The following is an 18,882-nucleotide window of genomic DNA, read 5'->3' on the forward strand; positions in this document are numbered from 1 at the left end:
TTATGTCAGCTTCGGTCAAGCAGTCGCATTACTTCTTGCACCGTGAACCATCACCTCCTACCATCTGGAAGCCCCCCACATCGGACAACGGCAGATCTCGTTTGTCCTGCTACCGTCCTGTTGCATCTCCATATGGCCTGCGAGGCGTTGTGATTCGGAAAAGGCTCAGGCCGATAGATGCCAGAACATCAGCATACGGCAACCACGAGGCAGACATCAGCGTCGTCCTTTCTCTTCTGTCTCTCTCTCTCTCTCTCTCTCTCTCTCTCTCTCTATCGGCTGCTACCCAACACTGAGTCTGATCTCGCCTTTTTCGACTGAATCTCAGATTAAACACACGCCTTCGAACAGATTCTAGGGTCACGGCTAAGAAGCAAAGATGTCTTCCAACGACCAGGGTCAGGGCTCTCGACCTCGCCTTACCGTCAAGCTGAGGCCAAACTCGAATGCAGCGAGCAACGGTGCCAACGCTCCAAGTTCAGCTGCAGCCTCTCGAGCCCAGAGCTCCCGCAACACACCTGTCAGCTATCGAGATGATGACGACGAGGACGGAGAGCAGCCATTCGCCTTGGATGATGGGGTTTTCTCCGAGGATTCTGGAGACGACTATACAGGTGCTAGCAAAAAGAAGGGCAAAGGCGCTCTAGGCAAAAAGGCAAAAGCCACTGAAGCTGCACCATCGGCACCAACAAATGCGATTGCCCGCCAGCACCCTCTTTCGGGCGCAGCCCCACGCTTCAACGGCTCAGCCATGGACGAAGACGATGAGCAGGACCAATACGAGTCTGGCGAGCTACGTTTCCACACTCGCGACTTCACCAAAATGCCGCTCAAGCTTGATCATGCCAGTCGACCACTCTGGATCTCACCAGATGATGGCCACATCATCCTCGAAGGTTTCAGTCCACTCGCCGAGCAGGCCCAAGACTTCTTGATTGCCATTGCCGAACCTGTCAGTCGACCTGCCTACATCCATGAATACAAACTCACCCCCTACTCGCTGTACGCTGCTGTCTCCGTCGGTTTGCAACCCAACGATATCATCGAGGTCCTTAACAGGCTCTCCAAGGTGCCAGTGCCCGACGCTGTGGTTGCCTTCATTCGCGAGTACACGGCCAGCTTCGGCAAGATCAAGCTTGTTCTCAAGCAGAACAAATACTTTGTTGAGAGCGCGCATCCCGAGATTCTCCAGACCCTTTTGCAGGACAGCATCATCGGAGCAGCTCGAGTGCGCGAAGATCCAAATGCTGCCAGGTCTGGACGTATGGAAGTGTTGGGCAAAACGCAAGCCCCCACTCGTGGTGATCTTGTCATTCCAGGAACCGAAAGTGCTGCCAGGAAGGCAAGACAACAAGCTGCCGCTGCTGGTCAAGCACCTGCATCGGCCAACGCCAATCGCCCAGGCGCAGGAGCGAGCAACGGCGCAGGCGCCACGGGACCTGCGCCCGAGAACGCTGAAGCAGCACGCAGGGAAGACGAGGCCGAGCTTTTCTCGGCCATCATCGGTGTCGACGAGGCGGACGAACTGGACGAAGACGATACAGTGCACAGCTTCGAAATTGCAGAAGAGTACATCGAACAGGTCAAGAAGCGGTGCAACGAGATCGGCTACCCCATGCTTGAAGAGTACGATTTCCGCAACGATCACCTCAACGCTGACCTGGAGATCGACCTCAAGCCCATCACACATATTCGACCTTATCAGGAGAAGAGTTTGGCCAAGATGTTTGGTAACGGTCGTGCAAGAAGTGGGATCATTGTGCTGCCATGCGGTGCCGGCAAGACGCTCGTCGGTATCACTGCAGCGTGTACAATCAAGAAGAGCTGCCTCGTGCTGTGCACCAGTAGTGTCAGCGTCATGCAGTGGAGACAGCAATTTCTGCAGTGGAGCAACATCCAAGACAATCAGATCAGTGTCTTCACAGCTGATCAGAAGGAAAAGTTCTCGGGGGCTTCGGGCATCGTCGTTTCCACCTATTCGATGGTGGCCAACACCGGCAAACGTTCACACACATCCCAAAAGATGATGAATTTTCTCGAGAGCCGTGAGTGGGGTTTCATCTTGCTCGACGAGGTGCACGTAGTGCCCGCAAGCATGTTCCGAAGAGTATTGACCAAGATCAAGGCGCACTCAAAGCTTGGCTTGACAGCCACGCTAGTGCGCGAAGACGAAAAGATCGACGAGCTTAACTTCCTAGTCGGCCCGAAGCTCTATGAGGCCAACTGGATGGACTTGGCCGCCAAGGGTCATATCGCCACCGTTCAATGCGCCGAAGTGTGGTGTCCGATGACGCCCGAGTTTTACCGCGAGTACTTGCGAGAGAAGAGCCGAAAAAAGATGCTGCTCTACTGCATGAACCCAAACAAGTTTCAAGCCTGTCAATTCCTTATTGACTATCACGAGAATCGAGGCGACAAGATCATCGTCTTTTCGGACAACGTGTTCGCACTCGAGGCCTATGCGATCAAGCTCAAGAAGCCTTACATTCACGGCGGTACAGCTCATGTAGAGCGCATGCGTATTCTGCAGAACTTCCAGCACAACCCTTTGGTCAACACGATCTTCCTGTCCAAGGTTGGAGATACATCGATCGACTTGCCCGAAGCAACGTGTCTGATCCAGATCTCCTCGCATTTCGGATCGCGACGTCAAGAGGCACAGCGCCTAGGACGTATCCTTCGAGCTAAGCGAAGGAACGACGAGGGCTTCAATGCCTTCTTTTACAGTTTGGTCAGCAAGGACACCGCTGAAATGTTCTACTCGACTAAGCGACAGCAGTTTTTGATCGACCAGGGTTACGCATTCCGAGTCATCACACATCTTGTCGGGATGGAGCACATGCCGGGGTTGGTGTACAAGAGTCAGGCAGAGCAGATTGAGCTGCTCCAGAGCGTTCTCATTGCAAACGAGTCGGACGCAGATCTAGGTTCCGACCTGCAAGGCACCGAGTTTGGCAGCGCTGCCCATCGAGGCGGCGGGGGCAGTGGTGGTCGAGGAGGGCCATCGATGAATGCCGCTGTGGCCAAGGCTTCACGAACAACAGGTTCGCTGAATGCGCTCAGTGGTGCCCAGCATATGTCGTACATCGAACGCAATAGGTCTGTCAACAAGGCGCTCAACAAGGAACAGGGCCGTCACAAGCTGTTCCAGAAGCGTGCAGACAAGGCAAAGCGAAAGAACATGGACGATGACTGAGGAAGGTAGCGCGTAGATACACGCTCGCAAATGAATGTGATTCACAACCGATGCATCGCCGATCGTGCTGAGACACGCGCCTAATCGCTACTCAAACAACGCCAAGCGGATGAGACGCATGAATTGGTGAATCGTATGATGGGTATCTTGGCATCGTCGACCTTTGACAGCTTAGGCAGCTGATGCGATAGTGTAGAATACAGCTTTTGGTACAGGAGAGTCTTACTGCTTCGGGATGTTCTTTGAACTTGGTTCATGCGATGATGCAGCCTGTGTTGCTTGAGTCTTTACCCTTTGCTCTACTGCCAATTGCAACATTTGCGATCTCGACAAAGGCTTGGTCGACGCCGAGGTTCATCTTTGCTGAGCATTCGAGGTATCTTGATGCTTTGATGCGTTTGGCGACAGCGACGCCGTGATTGTACGTCAAAGGGAGCGGCGCACCTGCAAGGCGTTTCTCTGCGATCTCCGGTGCGTCACGCAGATCGCATTTGAGAGCCACAAGAATGACTTTGACGCCTGGACAATGATCACGGATCTCGGGCAGCCACTGTGATGGTCGGACATACAGATGGTCAGTTGTTGATTGGAACGTCTTGGCGAAAGGAAGGGTAAGGCAGGGCTTCGACTTACGCGAGACTCGACATTCTCAAGGCTGACAGGATTGTCCGTAGAGAAACAGAGGACAATGACGTGGGTGTCAGCATACGACAAGCTGCGAAGCTTGTCGAACTCTTCCTGTCCTGCGGTATCCCACAGTGTCAATTCGACCTCGGGCCCTCCCGGCGAAGGCCGCATGATGTGGACGTAGTTTTCAAACACTGTTGGTTCGCTGCACAGCAAAAAGAGAAGGCGTCAAGGTCGAATCGAGATCATTGTCAGTGACTCTGAGGCGGTCAGAAAGGTTTGAGATGAGGAGGAAAGGGTTGCCTACTATGCTTGTGGAAACTCGTGCTTGATGAGGACAAAGAGGAGACTCGTCTTACCGCATGCTCCATCTCCGAGCACAAGCACCTTGCGTGCTGTTCTGCCACCTCTGCGAGAGGATAATGGTCCTCCTTCTGCACCACTCCCGAGTAGCCCGCAAAGCGTCATCTTGATGCCTTAGTACCGATCCTTATAAGAGTCGTACGCCTGAGAAGAAATGGTGTCGATCCCGTCGGCCGAAAAGGTCGCACGCGGCGTGTTTGTGGTGAGGATGCGGTTGCTGTTGTTCGTGTCAAGAAATCGAGTGTAGGACGTGGAGAGATAAGGAGCTGTGAATGGACTCTCATGCAAGGTATTGTGTTGTTACTTGATAGAGCATCGTCGTGCAGCTTGGCTTGGACAGGACTCGAGAGCAAGTGTTGGTCTGGCGGTGTTGTTCTCCTCTGCATATTGGCGCGCTATCAATGTTAAGATTTCGCCGGCTCACCGCGTAAATGGTGGAATGTGGCTCAACTCATTCCCGATCCATATCAGATCTGCTTTTGCTAACCACCGTGTGAGCATGTCATCTTGGCGTAGGTGCTACTCCGCGGTGATGCCACACTATGAGACGACCAGAGATCAGAGACAGTCCCTGACTTGTAAGAGGGTCGTGATGTCAGCGCAATCATCGATGGAGAGGAGGCGTTGGCAAGTAGTCTCTGAAAGCATGCCGGCATCGCTCGGGCTAGGTAATCGAAGTGCTGGATGGAGATGCGTTACGATGGTATGCAAACATGGATGCTATGGAGAAATGCGATCAGATAGGAACAGGTAGGTGTCCAAAGTATCAAATGATACCATTCGCACTGGCGTTCATTACACGACTGATAAAGAGATATGCTAGAACAGCAAATACCACCAGGGAGCTGCGTACTCCGAACAAATCTCTTCGCCCGTTGTTTCTTGGTCTTACTTCTTCACCGCGTCGGTGACCTTCGCCCGCACTGCCAGCGGCAGCTGAGCGTGTCTCGCTAGGCTTTGATGATGTGATATCGAGACTTTGTGGTGGTTGAGAACGATTTCTTAAGCCTGTTGTAGTATGACATTGTACAGGAAAGATGGCAACAGAGACGCAATGGATGTCAGTATACTTGTGTCTTGTACGGAAAGGGATCTCCTGCAAGGCAGTCGGCCCCTTGGGATCGCTACATAGTCTCGTCCGTGAGCGGACGAGTCAAAGCTGTTTCACGCACCCTGCGATGCAGTAGAACCCGATGCCGGTGACGAAACAAGGGTATCGAGTCCTACCTTTTGTGTCTTGTCGTCCCCATGGAGAGCCCCGTCTGACTGGGTCGAGGTGCTGTTGAGTTTAGCCTTGTCGCCCATGTTGGGCAAGTCCTTGATCTCGGGCCCGGCGTACTCTGGGAAGATTTGGCAAAATTTCTTTTGAGTCAGGTTGAAGGCATGCGACTGGGCCGCAAGCTTGCGTCGATCGGCGTCCGAGGCAGTCACGGACCCGGTGGTCATCTCGTCGGAGCACATGAAGGAGAGGAGGCCAATCAAGATGGTCGAAGTGTTCCAGCCTGGTTGCCAGGTGTGGGGGTGGTAGTCACTCATCGAAGTGCAGATCTTGGTGTTGGGTGCGAAGCGGCCACTTGGCGTCTGCATCTTGATGCCGGGTGGCTTGAAGGGGAACTCGGGCGGAAAAAGGAGCTGACCATGGTACTCGCCTCCGGCGTAGGGTGTGTCGGGCGGGCCACGCAAGATGTAATGCCTGTGCCGAGATAGGGAAAGCGGTGTGAGATTCGGGAGCTCTCGACATATCCACTCTTTCTAGTCTGTGGCAGCTTCAACGTACCATTCAAGAATGTTGTCCTCACGTGGTCTAGCGTAGACGAGCGGCGGAGGGTCTTTGTCCATGAGCTGAGCCTCTTTGGTGAGCTACATTCAGCGAAGAGACGATATTGAAGATCGGAACTCGAGAATGTCAGCAACGAGCATCAACACTTTCTTGATGATAGCCTGCTACTCACGCGCTTGATCGCGGCCTTGCTCGCCATGGTTGCTTGTTTCAGATTGGGTCTATGCGCCTTGGAAGCTTTGAGTGCGGCTTAGACCTTTGTGGGTCTCGGATCGATAAACTCGCCACCGGGTCGAGTAGCTGGCAATCGCTCTTCGCGCAAGGCCCTCTGGTGTCAGGTCTGTCGAGTGAGGCTGTGAAGCGTGACGAGAGTATGATGTTAGGAGGAGGTTGAGCAGAGTAAGACACACACACACACACCCACACACACCCACACACACCCACACACACGCTAGCTCAGTCTCCAGATGGAGCTCTAAAATGCCGCTACTCGCCTGCACAGCTCCAGAGTCCGGCCAAAACAAAAACAAAAAAAAAAAAAAAACGAAAAAAAAAAAAAAAAAGAGAAGTCAATCATGTTAGGCCACACAAAATATCTTGGCCGGGAAAGTTAGGGTTAGGGTTAGACTGGGATCTGAGCAAAACAACCAACCACATTGGAAAATCGGGCAATTGGAAATCAGGCAATTGAAAATCGGGCAATTGAGAGAGTGCCTTTCACAAGCTTGTTTACCTCGGTTGCAGAGTGTGGGGTAGTGTAACCTTGAGCTCAGTCAGAAAGAAACAGGAGCCGCCAAGCTCTTTCTTGGTGCGGTCGGATCAACTCGTCCTTCTTGACGATCAATGTCGCTGTCCTATCGTCCCCCTCTATCATTCCTACGACATCAAGCAACCGCCAGGGCTCCTCACGCTTTGTTTTCAGCGTCTCGAGTCACGTCATAGGTCCATCTATCGCGCTACTCCCCGCCTCCCTTCGTTCTCTCGGAAGCTCTGCACGTCTGGCATCGATCGATCACAAGCACATCATGTCCGCTGCTAGCTTCGACGCCAAGCCAGCAGCAGGCTTCAGTGATGTGAGCCTGCGCGAAAAGCGCAAGGTCGATCCCAACGTGCTCGCTGCCGTCCAGCGTGCTTCGCCGCCGAAGCCAGCTTTCCTGCTGCCATTCCTGCGCTTGCTGCTCTTCCAGCTCTACTTTTTGCCAACGTCGTTCATCACTATCCCGTGGTACATGTTGCGCTCTATCATCCCTCACTTTCGTCTGAACCGTAACTGGAGCTACATCACCGCGGTCTACATCCTTGTCGTTCGACGTGTGATGCGCAACCTGATCCGCTTCCGAGTTCAGCCCATCGTCCCACGCAAGGGTGGCTTGCGCGATCGCAACACCTTGATCGCAACCGTGGTTTCATGCTTCAACCTCTCTGGCCCCGGTGGCTCCGTCGTGCTAGCCAAGGAGAACATCAAGGCGCTCAAGCTCAACGCAACTCATGGCCGACCCGACAAGGTCTGGATCCCACCTGCCGGTCCCGAGTGCCTCGACGGTATCCTTGCCGTCAAAACAAGCCCCAACGATCGACGTGAGATTGTGACGGATGTCTACACCGGTCCTCCTCTGCTCGATGCCAAGTGGCTCAAATGGAGCATTCGCGCACTCTGGTTCACGCACAAACCGCACCTGGTCCCGCCTCAACCTCGCTCGATTTCCAAGCCGACTGGACCGGTTGTGTGCTACTTCCATGGTGGTGCCGGTGTCACATTCAATGCAGGCGATATCCACATGGGCCAGAACTTGGCCAAGACGTTTGCGCGCTCGGCCGGCATCGACATTTTCTCGGTGGACTACAACCTTGCACCCTTCGCAGCTTCGCCAGTGCAGCTGTATCAAGGTGTCTCGGCCTACCTGTACTTGGTCAATCAGCTCGGCTACTCTCCAGAGCAGATCTACATTGGTGGCGACAGTCACGGCTCTTGGCTGACTCTGCAGCTGGAACGATACCTGCGCTCTTTCAAGCATTTGCTTTTCAATGACCTGGACTCGTTCAAGATTCCAGGACTGATCCTGCTCTCGCCATGGATTGCTCCCGAAGACGTGTCGTTCAAGAGTCGAGAGAAGAATGTGGGTCAGGACATTATTGCTTTGTCGTACGAAGAATGGGGCGTTGCTGCACAGGGCTTGCGCAAGCTGCCCTACCCACTCTCGGACCCTTGGAACACACACTCGAACAAGTCGATCGCTGAGATGGCTGCGATGCCTCCATGCTTCATCGCGAACGGAGGATGCGAGACGCTGCTGGATGAAGGTCAACACTTTGCCAACCTGTTGCGCAAAGCCAAGAACCTGCCTACATCCACCTCTAACCAGAGAATCGTTCTGAGCCCAGGCGAGCTCAATTGCAAAGTGGTTCACCATGTCTACCCTCATGAGGTGCATGACTACTTTTCGGTCGACACCGAGATCTCCAAAGCAGCCAAGACGTACAAACAGATCGGTACTTGGATCAAGTTTACTCAGACTCTTCTCTGAGGTTGTGCAACATCGGAGCATGCCTGTAGCCAGCTTCTGCGCAATCTAGCGATCGTCTCTCGTTTCGGAATGCATAACAATATAGTACAGATACAGTGATAGAAGTAAAGATGACTTGATGGCTGTAGGCGAGTCTGAGATGGATTTCTGAGCAGTCTTACAGCAATCGGCCCTTCATCCCTCGTGGGCACTGCCGTCGCTATCCAAGCCATCCTTGCGTTTGAACTGGAATCGTTCCACGGCGTCATTGTGCAATCGCTGTTTCTTTGCTTCCGGTTCTCCGTTGGTCCTGGCATCAGATTCGGTTGTCGAGATCTCGGAAGGATCCTTGCCTTTGGCAGCTGCCTGTGCTTTGAGCGCTGCAAGCCTCTTCTTCTCGCGCTTTGCACGATTCTTTTCGGTCTTGGCTTCGTCTTTGCGCTCAAGTTCGGCACGCTTGCGATCAAACTCTTCTTGTTCGGTCAGCTGTGTGTGATCGAATCGCAAGATGAGTCAGTACCATCGCTCTGTCATAACAACGACCGCGCAGATTTTGGGCTCGATTATCGACGCACCTTTTTGTTTTGCTCTTCCATGAGCTGTATGCGTTCATACTCTCGCCGACGTTGTTGCTTGTAGACGTGGAATTCGCCTGATCCTGCGCCCGCACTGGAACCAGAAACATTCTTCATCACATCCCGAGGTGGTCGTATTGACTTCTCCTTGGGTCCCTCAGGGATGTGAACTTCCTTGTCTGGGTTTGCGAGTAGCTTTGAGATGGCTTGTGCTTGCCTCTCGTGTGGCGAGAGCTTGCCTCTCTTTCCTGATGGCGGTGATCGTGTGAGTTCGGCTGTATTCCGTGACGAAGAAGCGCCGTTTTGCGATGGTGAAGACGACATGCTGACGCTCCTTTTTCGGTGCTTCTTTGAGCTTTGGCTGCTAGACCTTACCTGCAATGATCCTCTTATGAGTGGTGAGCGACGAGAAAGTCTGATATGCGGCCTGGGTTGTTGGTGTCATGTCCAAAAAGCAGAGAGAGAGCTGTTCATGCTATGTTGAAGGCTCTCTGCAAATTTCAAACGCGATCCTCCACCTTCCTGCTGCTGTTCGACTGCTAAGAGCGAGCAACAACAGCACAGACCACACGTTTCTGTCTATATCTTCATCGCTTCGATCCGCAACCATCCTTCTCTCCGGCACCATCTTCCCACATTACTTCAGTAGCGACCGCGGCTTCTTCGGGAACGGCCAGACCGTACGGCTTCGTGCATTGATTCGGCTCCAATGGTGCAGGCCAACCATCCGACCGCCGAATGGACCAGCCTCCAGGACACCTTCTATCGACGCACTGAGCTCTATGCGCTCAATTGGGGGATCGACAGTCTTGCAGACTACGTCGTTGCAGCATCTAGCAATGGAGGGCTTATAGCCCTTGTGCGTGATCCAACGCGCCTCGTTTCTTTGGGTAAAGCGTCGCTCCTCAAACCAAAGATCTTGGTCTACACTGCCGCTGGCCAGCTCATCGAAAGCATCCCCTGCGATCCTTCCTTGCGCATCATTGCTCTCGACTTCAATGCTCTCGAACAGCTCGTCGTAGTGCTCGAAGAGGGAACCGTTCGCCTATACACCCTCCTCTCTCCATGCCCAGCCTCTACCGACCAAGCGGCAGGCACAACAGCTTCCCGCAACAGGCCCGCGCCGATTGAAGCCACTTCAAGTTCGTATTATACCCAGCATTCACTCGGCACAGAGGCTACAGAGACCGGTGTCCTCGATGCTTGTATCTGGGCTGGCGGCCTGGTCGCTTACGTTGGAGCAAGACGTTTTGTGGAATGGCGCTTCCCCGGATTGCATCTGGACCCCGAAGCTGGAGAGTATGCTGGTGCGGTCAGTCTCAGTGGGGGAGGGGAATATGGATATGCACTTCCTTCTTTCGACAACGATACAGCTCCCCCACCAATTCCAGAGCTGTTACCACCTTTTGACCAAGCGCAGTCTCAGTCGCAGTCAACTCGACACTCCACCCAGCCGACTTCCTGGGCCATCGTTCCACCCAACGTCTCACAGTCAGGCCTCACGACAGTGCTCATCGCAAAAGGGCAGACCCTGCTCTCACTCACCCGCTCAGCCGCAGGCCCTTCTTCCATCGAGACCGCATGTCAGGACATGCGCCTCTCTCGCGGTCCCTTCCATGTTGTCCGCCCTTCACCTAACGGCAAGCTTCTGGCTCTCATGACCGCCGACCTTGTCCTCTGGGTCGTCAGCTCCGATTTCTCTCGCAGTCTCAGTGAATTCGAAATTCGTGCCAGTGAAGCGTATCAAGATGCTTCCACCGTCGACGATCCATTCCGCTCTATGAACGGTGGGAGCACATCCGCAGAGACCGGCGCAAGCAAGGGAGGCATCGGAGGTAGTGGTGTTCGCGCTGTTCAGTGGTGTGGTAACAATACCATCGCTCTGGCATTCAACGACGAGGTAGTCATGGTCGGTCCTTTTGGTGAATCAATCCGCTATCCTTACTCCGGCCCAACTCATCTGGTCAGCGAAATTGATGGTGTTCGTATCGTCGCCGCAGATAGACACGAGTTCCTTCAAAAGGTCTCCGACGCGTCCAGCCGTGTCTTCCGGCCTGGCTCCAACGATCCGGCGGCTTTACTCTTTGAAGCAGCTGAACAGTTCAGTGCAAAGAGCAGCAGGGCAGACGAGGGGATACGTGCCATCAGGAGCAGCTTGCCCGATGCAGTTGATTGTTGTCTTCGAGCCGCCGCCTATGAGTGGGACCTCTCTTGGCAGAAGCGTCTCTTGAAAGCTGCATCCTTCGGCAAGAGCTTCATCGAGTTGTACGATTCAACCGCCTTCGTGGACATGGCTCGGACGCTGCGTGTGCTGAATGCAGCGCGCAATTATCAGATCGGCTTTCCTATATCATACGAGCAGTACATCACTGCAGGACCAACAGCACTGCTCTCACGGCTCACGGCTCACAATCATCACTTCCTGTCGCTCAAGATCGCTCGCTTCCTTCATATCAGGCCCGATCCGATCCTCAAGCATTGGGCCAGAGCCAAAATCGCAAGGACGAGGCCTCCACTCGGCGGTTCAGCGTCAGCCATCTCAGCCGCTGAGGAACAATTGTGTCAAGATATCGTGCACAAGTTTCGCATTGCGACAACCCTCAACGAGCATGTTGGCGAGCTCGGTGCGCCCGAAGATGATCACGTTCCACCTGGCCAGTCTCTGTCGGCAACGGAACCTGCTGCATCCTCCAAAGGGACGAGCCCTTCGTCCCGAGACCGCGGCGCATCTGTGAGTTTTGCTGAAGTTGCCTGGACTGCCTGGAAGGCAGGACGAGGAAATCTTGCCACCCGCTTACTCGATCACGAGGCTCGTGCCATCGACCAAGTACCGTTGCTGCTCAACATGCGCGAGGACAAGCTCGCTCTTGTCAAAGCGATTGAGTCCGGAGACACCGACCTGATCTATCATGTCTTGCTACGCCTCAAAAGCCAGCTGTCCCGTGGTGACTTCTTCCGAATCGTTCAAGCGCCCGTTTCCGATGCCATGCTACCACCTCCGGGACAGACGAATAATAACCGCTCGCGATCCACAGTCAAGTTGGCTTCTGCACGCCAATACCTCTCGTTGGCATCCAACTTGCTCGAAGCATATGCCAAAGAGGTGGACCGTGACTTGCTGAAGGACTTCTACTACCAGGATGACCGAAGAACCGACTCGGCCATCCTCGCCCTCGAGGAAGCCAACGCGATGCAGAACGTCTCCGAAAGCGAGCTGCCAGACAAGATCTTCAAGCTCAAGACTGCGATGAAGTTTTTTGGAGAGGATAAAGAGAGGGTTCTCGAGGCCAAGGTATGCTCTGAGTTTGGATCCAGAATCGAAAGAAGCGTGGTGCTAACCATATTGATACATTCTGTCTGCCTTGGATCTGTGATGCTCGCAGCTCGTGGACGAACAGATTCGTTTGCTGGCGTTCCAGCAAGCGCTCGAAAAAGAAGATGGACATCGCAGCCAGTACACTGGTCTGTCATTAAATGAGACGATCCGTCAACTTCTCTTCCGCAACATGTCAAAGAAGGCAGAAAAGCTACGGTCCGACTTCAAAGTGCCAGACAAGCGATACTGGAACATCAAGCTGGACACCCTCATCCAAAGCAAGGACTGGGACGGGTTGTGGACCTTCGGTAAGTTGAACTTCAGACCTCGCCTTCTGTTCAAATTGAAACGAACGCTGATTCTTTCGGCTCTCCTTCTCTCGTCATCACAGCCAATTCGAAGCGATCGCCAATCGGCTACACGCCTTTCATCGTCAAACTTGTTGAACAGAATCACGTCCAAGGGTCTATGCGATTCGTGCCCAAGATACAGGACAAGGCCGACCGCAACGCTTTCACCGCATACTTGTCGAGGCTACCAAGCCAGGTCATTGCGAATCAGCTGTCAGATTGCTTCAACGAGTAATACTCACGTACAGTCCCTGTGCATAAGTTTGGGGACAATCGGGTAATTTCCCGATTTAGCCGGTTACCCTGCATTTGGGTTGCTGTCATCATTGAGCAATAGCACTACCATCATACTAATCAAGAACACTTCAAACACTGATATGGTCTGTGGCAATGAGCTCTCTACAAGCAAGCATGCTTCAATCATTGCAATGCATGATACTGGGCTGCCAATTTGATGAATTGCAGAGCTAAGCAGCATTTCCAAGACAGCAGTTCACAAGACCATCCATAACTTTAAGGAGCATGGTACCTTCAAAACAAAAGCACGATCTGGCCATCTGTGCTCCTGGACAGCTACCTTGGACCAATACCTTCAGCATGAGGTACTCAAAAACCTGTTTCTATCATGGCAACAGCTGTCATCATTGCTTGGTGGCATTCCAGTTACACAGCTCTGGAATGCAGCATACTGGGCCAATATTAACTGCCAGATTGCACTCCAAAAGCCATTTCTGACAGCCAAAAACTGGCATAAATGTCTAGAATGGGCCAAGGCTAATGGCACAACTGATTGGAGGGGTGTGCTATTCACAGATGAGGCAGCTGTCAAGGTTGGCTACTGGCCCAGACACACATGGGTTAGTTGCTGGAAAAACACTAGAGAAGACATCAACAACATGGTTCCAACATTCTGTTCTGGCTGTTTCAGCATCCAGGTATGGGCCAGCATTGCACTCAACCTTAAAACCCCATTGATTGTGCTCCCATTGGCTCCAAGAAAGAAGCAGCCAGGGTCAGCTAATCAATGGGATCCCGCCAAGAACCTCACAGCTGTCAGATATCATGATTGGATCATCAATGGCCCACTCCCAGATGCTGTAACTGCTGTTAGTGCATACCCTGACAGCCTGTCAGTTGTTGAAGATGGCAGCAGCTGTCATCAGGCTGCTATCTGCAAGCAACAGCGGGCTGAATACCACATTAAGACACAGGAACACCCTGTCACAGGTCTGAATGTGCCGGAAGCAGGAAGATCTGTCGATTCATATGAAGGGAGCACAGGAATCAAGGAATCAGGCAGATCGTAGGATTTGCAGCAGAGTTCACCAAGATCTGTAGTAGAGACAGCTCTATTACAGATCTCACCTAGATTGGTGTGAGTGAAGTTGATATCATGAATCCTGCCAAAATCTGCAGTAAGCAAGATTGTATGGCAGATTCTGTGGAGATCAGTGGCAAAGATGGTCATATGGCAAACTTCACATGTGAAGGAGGACCAAGCATTGCCAAGAAGGGGACCGAGCTCAGAAGCATGCAGCTGGTTACCACTCAGGGGGTCACAAGATGAAGACCAGGAGAACTGTCACCAGTGGGAGGGAGAAGAGCTGTGTCATGGGCCTGGGTGCGCAGAACGAGGAAAGACCGAAGTTCATATTGTCAGGGGGTCTCGTGCCTGAAACCCAGGTCAGTCTGTCGAGATACTCGGTGACTATCAAACTGTGCGACAGCTATTGTCTCGGTATCGGTGACTATCAAGTTGCGCAGTGACAGCAGGTGGCGTTCGTTGTATATACTATTGTAGGTTTCGGCTGACCTCTGTGGACACTCCATTCAGGGGTAGCTCGGCACGATCAATATCAATGCTATGATGACACCAAGGTCTGGTGTGAGTGTTGATGATGATGAGGTTGATGCTGTTGGTGATAAGGTTGGTGAGTGTTGATGAGAATGAGGTTGATGGTGTTGGTGATAAGGTTGGTGGCATCAACATGAGTGTCCAGTGTGTTGACTTTGATGCTTGAAGTGATCCCCAGACCACAGTGGACTACTGCCTTCGGTTCTATCTTGATCCAGACTGCTAACCTGCTATGGGCGCCTTCGGATGTCAGGTAGTGGTGATACAACACACACACTACGATGAGGAGCAACCTTGATAGATTGCTGCTATGCTGACTGAAACTAATATATACTTATGCTGAAGTGATAACTAGTTATGGTGAGTAGAGTGGATGAGGATCCACTCGACCTATGATGATGAGAAAGCATGGTTATATACCTCTTCACAGCATCGCCAGCGATGCTGCTCCTGCTCTCTCTCCAGAGAGTACCTTCTTCATCGAGTACTGCTCAGGGGCCTCTCCTGCTTGGTGCCCCTGTGCCTCTTGAGTGGTGTCGACTCCTTTGACACTGCTCCTCCTCCTCATGACCTGGTGTCGACTCCTTTGACACTGCTCCTCCTCCTCATGACCTGGTGTCGACTCCCTCGACACTGCTCCTCCTCCTCATGACCTGGTGTCGACTCCCTCGACACTGCTCCTCTTCCTCAGGACCTGCTTGCCAGTGTCCTATGACTCTTGTCTCTCGAGCCCCTGAGTGGTAACCATCTGAGCTTGGTCCTCTTTGTGGCTGTGCCTGCTCCTTGAGCTTGGTCCTCCTCGTGGCTGTGCCTGGCCCTCCTCGCATGTGGCTTGGTTCTCCTTTGCATGTGAGTCCATAGGAGTCCATGGTCTCCATGGAGACTGCACTACGACCATGCTCTCTACTGGTATTGACTAGATCTTCGATACCTGTGCTCCTTCCATATGAACCAGTGACCCTCCTGCTTCTTGAGCATCCAGGCCCATGACACATATGAAGGTAGCGCAGGAATCGTGGAATCGGGTAGATTGTAGGAGCTGCGACAGAGTTCACTGAGATCGGCAATAGAATCTGCTCTATGGCAGACCACAGCGAAATCGGCACGAGCATCATCAATATCACGAATCCCACCAGAATCTGCAGCAAGCGAGATTGTGTGGCAGATTCTGCGGAGATCGGTAGTAAGGATGTCCGTACGATGATTCACATGTGAGAGGGACCGAGCTCAGTGACAAGTGGTCGGTTACCACTCAGGGGCCCACAGGACAGGAGTAGAAGAGAACCGTCGCTGGTTAAAGGAAGGAGATCTGTGTATAGGACACTGGTGAAAGGGACATGGAGAGGAGGAGCAGTGTCGATAAAGTTGACACAGCTCAGGAAAGACAAGAGGGACAAGGTTTGATATGGAGGAGGTGCCTCCTTGGAGATCCCTGTGCAGTACTTGATGAGGAGGGTACTCTCTGGAGGGAAGGAGCAGGAGCAGTGTCACTGGCAATGCTGCGAAGAGGTATATAGTCCTACCTCCTCGTCACAAATGGTCGAGTGGATCTTCATCCACTCTACACTCATCAAACGAACTAGTATTACTTCAAGCAATAAGTATCATTAGTTCACAGTCAGCATAGAAGTAATCAACAGATTGCTCCTCATCAAAGTGCATGTGTTGTATCACTGTTTCCTGATGTCCGAAGGCAGTTCATAGCAACCAGCAGTCCAGATAACAATAGAACCGAAGGCAGATGTCCACTGCGGCCCAGGGATCACTTCAAGTGTTAGCCGACACACTGGACACTCATGTTGGCATCATCAACCCATACTCACACCAGACTATTGGTGTCAACATCAAGCTCATTTAGAGTCATATCATAGTCTGATTGTGCCGAGCTACCTCTGGACGGAGTGTCCACAGTGGTTAGTCAAAATCTGTCACAATGATAATACAACTACAGATTCTAACGAGAAAGGTGACAGAGAAGGCTCTGTTGCATATTTCACTAAGAATCGAAATACCATTAGCGCTGTCGCATAATTTGACAGAATCGGTGATAGTACTGATACTACTACTGATCTCAGGTTTCAGGCGCGCGACCGCTGACAAGCTGTGACAAGGACACTGGCAAACAGGTTATGAGGAGGAAGAGCAGTGTCGAGGGAATCAACACCTAGTTCGAAGAAGGACAGATAGGAGGGACGAGGAGGAGGGGCAGTGTCATGGGCGATGCTGCAGGCATGGTATATAACCATGCTCCTCATCACAACAAGTGAGTGGATTGCCATCTACTCTACACCATATCAACTAGTTAATACTTCAAGCATAAGTACCTATTAGTTTTAGTCAGCATAGTTGCAATCAAGTAGATTGCCTCTCATTGTAGCATGTGTGTTGTATCACTGCTCACTGACATCTGAAGGTGGTTCATAGCAACCAGCAGTCTGGATTCAAGATAGAACTGAAGGCAGTAGTCCACTGCAGTCCAGGGATCACCTCAAGCAATAAGTTGACACACTGGACACTTGTGTCGACACCACCAAGCATTCATACTCACACCAGACCTTGGTGTCAGTACAGTTCATATCATTATTGATCATGCCAAGCCACCTCTGGATGGAGTGTCCACAGTGGTCAGTCAAAATCTGTAATAGCACAACCCCAATCACAGATTCAAGCAAGTAAAGTCATAAGGACATCACTATGGCATAACTTGATGAGAATTGTAATACTACATATACAATCACATATCTTGACAGGATCTGTAATAGAAGCGGTCTTACTACAGATCTCAGGTTTCAGGTGCATGACCTCTGACACACCCGTGTAAGTGGTCACGCGCCAGAGACTAGTTGTGGGTGTTATTTGTTTGGTATAGATGGGGTTGATTGAGTAAGGACTACTCAGTATGTTTCGACTTAAAATGTAACCAGATGTCTTTGACTGGTAAGTCTCAGCTGACTGCCTTGAACACTCCATTCAGAGGTTGTGCAGCACATATGCTGTTTGTTGGAGAGTGAGTGATACCCTCTCCCTACAGTACAAGTGTTTGCAGTACTGTTGATAATGCTCTTGGATGTTGTCTGGACTGCAATATGTTAATTGCCTACAGAGAAAGGGAGTTACTGGACTGCAGGTGTGAGTCACCACCTACAATAACTAACTGGACTGCAGGTGTTGAGCAACACTGCCTACAGCAAGGGACTGGACTGCAAGTGTTGAAGAACACTGCCTACAGTAAGGGACTGGACTGCAAGTGTTGAAGAACACTGCCTACAGTTGATGCCTAATGGTGATACAACACACACATTTGAGGGTCATTGCAAGAGCACTGCTATTGCAATGGTATGAAACTAAGAGTCAAGTAAGTAAGTAAGTAAGTAGCATGTTGAGTGGATGAGGATCCACTCATATGCTATGGTGAAATGGGAGTATTTATGTGTTTGATTGGTGTCACCTGTGACACCTATCCCATTCCTCTTGAGGGGCCTTCATCCCCTGTTTGACACTGTCTCTCCTGCTGGTGTCGATCCCATTGATGCTGTGCCCCTACCATCTGCACAGCATAATGGTTATGCATCACTGCCCTTTTGCCTTCATGCTCCCTTTCTGCTTGATGATGTGTGATGACCCCTTTGACACAGCTCCTCCTCTTTGTTTAACCAATCCATTCACTGTTTCCTTCTCTCTTCACTGGCAACCACCTTCCCCTCCTTATCTTGTAAATCCCTTTAGCCACCTGTTGGACCTTGTGACCAAACCCCTTGGTCATGCAGTTGCCCCCTGTGCTTGGTCCTGTGTAGCTATATGCATGCACCCCTCAAGTGGTAACCATCCATGTGATGCTGAGCTTGGTCCCCTGCTCCTACTTGTGGTTATCTCCATATGCTTCTCCTTCTAATGACAGTACCTTCCTTCCTGAATCTCCTGGTACTTGCTCATATCAGCCAACTTGCTGAGGCATGCTGATCCAGCTGGTTCCAATTGATCCTCATGAGATTAACCTGGAACCCAGAGTTCAGTTGATCTCATAAATCATATGCACTACCAGCCCAATTAGCTCCATCAATCCCCAATGATTTGGTGCCAATCAACTTGGCACACCCTTCATATGTTGATCCACTGATCCTGCATGACATTACCATGAATGCTGTCAGTCAATTTGGTGCACCCTTCTTGCGCTGGCCCGCTGGCCCTGTGACAACCCGCTGGCTTCACCAGACCTTAACCCTATTGAGAACATATGGTATGTATTCAAAAATTTGCTTGGTAAGCACTTGCCAGTACCGAAAACCTGGGATGAACTTGCCAGAGCTGCAGAGGAG

At 51.8% G+C, this 18,882-nt stretch overlaps 6 protein-coding genes across 6 annotated transcripts; 3 read left to right on the forward strand and 3 right to left on the reverse strand.

Annotated features, from left to right (window-relative positions):
• Positions 1-379: 379 nt before the first annotated feature.
• On the forward strand, positions 380-3,196 carry UHO2_04610 (putative SSL2 - DNA helicase; the record flags this gene model as incomplete). The annotated part of the gene is made up of 1 exon (XM_041554426.1): positions 380-3,196. One exon carries the CDS (start codon positions 380-382, stop codon positions 3,194-3,196), a length of 2,817 nt encoding a protein of 938 aa, XP_041410360.1.
• Positions 3,197-3,449: 253 nt separating this feature from the next.
• On the reverse strand, positions 3,450-4,291 carry UHO2_04611 (putative Rho3 - GTP binding protein; the record flags this gene model as incomplete). Its single annotated transcript, XM_041554427.1, has 3 exons — positions 3,450-3,746; positions 3,830-4,028; positions 4,131-4,291. 3 exons carry the CDS (start codon positions 4,289-4,291, stop codon positions 3,450-3,452), a joined length of 657 nt encoding a protein of 218 aa, XP_041410361.1.
• Positions 4,292-4,952: 661 nt separating this feature from the next.
• On the reverse strand, positions 4,953-6,165 carry UHO2_04612 (putative UBC6 - E2 ubiquitin-conjugating enzyme; the record flags this gene model as incomplete). The annotated part of the gene is made up of 4 exons (XM_041554428.1): positions 4,953-5,194; positions 5,359-5,879; positions 5,964-6,046; positions 6,139-6,165. The coding sequence occupies 4 exons, from the start codon at positions 6,163-6,165 to the stop codon at positions 4,953-4,955; spliced, it is 873 nt and encodes a 290-aa protein (XP_041410362.1).
• Positions 6,166-6,991: 826 nt separating this feature from the next.
• On the forward strand, positions 6,992-8,491 carry UHO2_04613 (uncharacterized protein; the record flags this gene model as incomplete). The annotated part of the gene is made up of 1 exon (XM_041554429.1): positions 6,992-8,491. The coding sequence occupies one exon, from the start codon at positions 6,992-6,994 to the stop codon at positions 8,489-8,491; it is 1,500 nt and encodes a 499-aa protein (XP_041410363.1).
• A 174-nt stretch (positions 8,492-8,665) lies between these two features.
• UHO2_04614 (uncharacterized protein) lies at positions 8,666-9,369 on the reverse strand (the record flags this gene model as incomplete). The annotated part of the gene is made up of 2 exons (XM_041554430.1): positions 8,666-8,956; positions 9,046-9,369. 2 exons carry the CDS (start codon positions 9,367-9,369, stop codon positions 8,666-8,668), a joined length of 615 nt encoding a protein of 204 aa, XP_041410364.1.
• Positions 9,370-9,754: 385 nt separating this feature from the next.
• On the forward strand, positions 9,755-12,946 carry UHO2_04615 (uncharacterized protein; the record flags this gene model as incomplete). The annotated part of the gene is made up of 3 exons (XM_041554431.1): positions 9,755-12,337; positions 12,429-12,669; positions 12,753-12,946. 3 exons carry the CDS (start codon positions 9,755-9,757, stop codon positions 12,944-12,946), a joined length of 3,018 nt encoding a protein of 1,005 aa, XP_041410365.1.
• Between the last annotated feature and the right edge of the window lie 5,936 nt (positions 12,947-18,882).

This window comes from Ustilago hordei, assembly GCF_900519145.1.
Source record: "Ustilago hordei strain Uho2 genome assembly, contig: UHO2_contig_10, whole genome shotgun sequence".
NCBI lineage: Eukaryota > Fungi > Basidiomycota > Ustilaginomycetes > Ustilaginales > Ustilaginaceae > Ustilago > Ustilago hordei.